Below are 4,049 nucleotides of genomic sequence, written 5' to 3' on the forward strand. Positions count from 1 at the left end.
TGGATTATTTTAAACATAATTGAATTAATGAACATGAGCCCCCCACTTTTAGATTGGTGTCTCAACCCCTGACATGAAGATGGTCTGCTTCATCTTTGCCAGGACACAGACTAAGCCAGCCCACCATGGACTGATCAGTGATCAGCTCCACCCCGCCGGTTACTGTGTACACGGCCAAGAATTATTGTCTCTAATACAGGCCACTACCCAAAATCAATGATTCAAGCCTGATGTCTATTTTGGTGCGGTAGACTCTACCACCCTGACTGGCATCAATGTTGAATCATGTCTGTTGCTCTGGCTGAACCAGGGCCGTACTCCAGCATGGTTGATCAAATCATGGACCATGGATGGTTATCATGATTGTATCATTCATTCTAGACTCATTGCTTTGCAGGCTACCCCAAACCATGATACAGGAATGTATCAAGGCTGATCCTATTGATATCAGTCATGATTCAAGGTAAAATTCTTGGCTGCGTATGGTGTATGCAGTTTAGATTCAAGTTTGGATCCATCTCTTTCTCTTCCACAATGACTGTCAGTATACCTGGGGTGATTCTCTCCTCTCTCATATTCAGTCTCAAGGCTACACCTTGAGACTGGATAGGATTAATTATTTAGTATTTCAAAACATCATGGCCCATCATCCCAGCAAGATCTTATAAGATGTTTCATGATTTCACATGACAATACAAGAAAACGCAAGATAGAAATCTTGTAAAATCTTGTCACGGAAATTCTTACAAATTCTTGCTTTAAGATTTCATAAGATTTTAAGAAGCTGTCAGATCTCCCGAGATCTAACATGACTATAATTTTTGTAAGAATTTCAAAGATCTTATGAGTAAAGGAATATGTTAGAAATGTAAGATCATGCCTAATTAAAATCTTGAAATATCCCACATTGTGAACTTTGTAAGAACTAACATGATTTTGTTAGCTTAAAATATTATAAGATCTTACAAAATCTCATAAGTTTATGATCTTGACAAATCTGCCATGATCTTATGATACTGTAAGATCACACATCACAGTATTTTGAGTCTTACAAGATCTTGAAAGATCTTACAAATCATGTGACGTCACAGGAAGTAGTTGACAACCCACGATAGCCTTAACAGTAATGGCAGCATATAAAGAAACTGAAGTTTTAATCACTTCAATCAAAAAAATCAATGACGTTCACATTCACATTTCACAACATTTTACACATGTATTATGCATTCATGCAATGTAAGATCTTGCCTAGATCTTACTGTTGCATTAATTTTTAAAGGGCATTGTATGCTAAAATACCATGCATGCAAGAACTTGAAGGAATCTTGATAACAAGATCTTCCACTATCTTACATGATCCTTGTTCCAAATTCAGGAAAGATCTTGCAAATTATTGTCAAGATTTTTGTCATGATCTTGTAAGAAAATTAACAAGATCTTGCTGGGAATTTTTATAAGGGAAGTTATTTATAGCTTCTTTGTTCATATGTGTGACATCCTTATGTTTATTTTTATTTAGTTGGTGAGCTCCTTTCTTCAAATTCAAGTCTTGCTCAGACCCTATACAGGGGTTCTCCTCAGGGGATGTTGTATTTGAATAAATTCTATTGTTCTGGTGATAATTGTCAACCAGGTTCCAGTTCAAGTTTTGCTAGTAATCCACAGTGCTTCAATGGTCAACTGGAAACTGTTGTAAGATGCTCTAATAGAAGTAAGACCATTATTTTTATTATATATGATACACCTTTTGTATTTACAGAGTCTTCTATTAGTTCTGCAGTTGTCGTTGGAGACATTGTTGGTGTATTGGTTGCATTCGTAGCGACAGTATTTTTTTGTTGTCATAATAGTAGTCATTTTTATAGTCATCCATTATAAAAGGATGCATAGACATGATGGTTCATTAAGAGTTAATGATGAAGATATTTATATAGACTGATATTGTTTGTTTTTGAAAGTATTTTGAATAGTTTTTATGTATCTTGTCATACTGGGCCTATTACTGTTAGGTAGATTCGAAAGGCGTGGTCTCACGTCACATTACTCAATACTCGTACTCATTATTTAGTTCATGGTGTCATCTATGATTTTATTATCTACTGCCTCTTGATGAAACGACGTTTCTCCGTTCCTTCTGTTCAGTCTGTTGGTGAGGATAGTTTAGATAAAAAACGTAGGATGACTGGAGCTAGATTAAGAGGAGAAGAATTTGGTCAGAGAGTTCCTCCTATTTTTGAAATAATTAAGAGCATCCTACTAGAGTATCCCAGTGGTCAGATATTTAAGGTAAACCTAATGTAAAATTTTGGCTGCTACACTTGTGATGTCAGTAGATTCTTGCTAGTATTTTTGGGGAAAAGTGTCACATAATTTTTCTCCACTTGCTGTTCTGCATGATAAGTCTTCTTGATTAACGATGATTTGTAGCTTCTTTTGAAGAATTGTGATACATAATATGTTATAAATTAATCTTAACTAATTAATTAATAATTGACATTATTATTTCAATACTAACTACTTTTCAGAGTATATTTGATGCATATTAAGCTACTGATACATAAATAAAATTTGCACCTGTAGTTACTTTATAGACCCATCTTAAGACTAATTATCATGAGCACTAATTGTACCATATATGCCAGAGAAATAATTTCATAATAATATTCATCGGTGAATAATGATATTCATGAAGCAAGTGTCACACCCACTGGACGGCAAGATGGCAGAGTCTGAATGAGTGTGGAGAATTTCATTGCTCAAAGCAAGCCTAATTCCAAGCTCATTGGGCTCCTCACTGTTCCAAAACAGAGAAAAAAATGGGCACCAGCTCCTAAGAGTGATATAATAGGGCTCTAGTGAATTAAACACAAAGATCCAGTGATGTGGTAGATGCAGCTTCGTCAAAATCTTGCTCATACAACAAATCTGGAACTTATTTACTCCTTCTTACAGCTTCTCTTAATGCTTTCTTTAATTATTCTTTAGTTTGAAAGCTGGAAAGCTTAAGATCAGCATTCAGCACATGCATTGCCAGTAGCTCTTGCTGTCCAGTATGGGTGGTTATAGAGTATACATGTATACTATATCCATAGATAACTACCCGTAAACGGGATTGGAAACTTCCGTTACTACCCACAGGTACCAGCCTACCAGGCTCGTTGGGATCGCTTTGTTCAATTTCTTAGTAGACCAATCGTGAAGGTTTGTGGGACTCTAGCTACTGCATTTTAGAATGAAGCAGCCCAGTTTTACTTCTATAGACTCTTCTTAAGAGCCTTTAGTGCACCGTGACGTTCATTTTAGTCTGTGTTGCATATTTTGTGAGTAATGAATCCCGAGCGATCTGGCAAAAATTCAAATAGCCTGAAAAGCTCTTATTAGTGAGTATTACCTTAAATAAATGTTATGTTGCACTGAAGGCTTTTAAAAAGTATCTATATAAGCAAAAACTTGCTTGCTTCATTCTGAAATACAGCTACTAGAGTCCCACAAAGTTTCACCATAGAGCCAATGCATTTGCTAATATTTTATCAGATTTGGTGGGGATACGCCCCAACGCGCCTTGCACCTCTTATCATTGAAGTTTCCAATCCCGTTTACGGGTAGTATATTTATGCTATATCCCAACTGAGTTTGACCCAAGAAAAACTGGAATAACTTTTTATATGAATGTGGGATATGGATGAAACTTTCACAGGTTCTTAGTTGCTCAATGCCATTACAGGATCTCAGGTCTTGGGTCTCTCAGCCCTTGGGAACCCTGAGAACCGGGTCCTCCCTTAAACCCAATGGCATACCAAAATGACGTTTTATGACAATTTATCTACGTCATAGTTTACACAAGTAAATAAAAAACATTAAAAATGGAAAAGTAGTAGGATTAAATTGTAAAAAAGTAAAGAAACAAGAGGGGACTTGCAAACTGGTGTGATATAAAAATCCTACACCACTGCATAAAAAATATTACCCAAAACCAATGCAATTATCCACACAGGCTACTACATGTACATGTACATGCATGGTAACTATGAAGTGATGTATTTCATGCA

The 4,049-nt window shown here is 36.0% G+C and overlaps 1 protein-coding gene and 1 long non-coding RNA gene across 2 annotated transcripts in view; both read left to right on the top strand.

Moving 5' to 3' along the window:
* Window positions 1-1,522: 1,522 nt before the first annotated feature.
* LOC109586513 (uncharacterized) lies at window positions 1,523-1,980 on the top strand. The gene is made up of 2 exons (XR_002187064.1): window positions 1,523-1,711; window positions 1,760-1,980. It is a non-coding gene; the product is annotated as an uncharacterized LOC109586513 (long non-coding RNA).
* A 198-nt stretch (window positions 1,981-2,178) lies between these two features.
* Window positions 2,179-4,049, top strand: part of LOC100632087 (sacsin-like) — a 17,097-nt gene continuing 15,226 nt past the window's right edge. Inside the window, exon 1 of the mRNA XM_020002710.1 lies at window positions 2,179-2,286. Coding sequence (XP_019858269.1) covers window positions 2,179-2,286 — 108 coding nt within the window. The remainder of the gene's footprint in view (window positions 2,287-4,049) is intronic.

Source organism: Amphimedon queenslandica, unplaced genomic scaffold, assembly GCF_000090795.2.
Source record: "Amphimedon queenslandica unplaced genomic scaffold, v1.1 AMPQUscaffold_12853, whole genome shotgun sequence".
In the NCBI taxonomy this organism is placed as follows: domain Eukaryota; kingdom Metazoa; phylum Porifera; class Demospongiae; order Haplosclerida; family Niphatidae; genus Amphimedon; species Amphimedon queenslandica.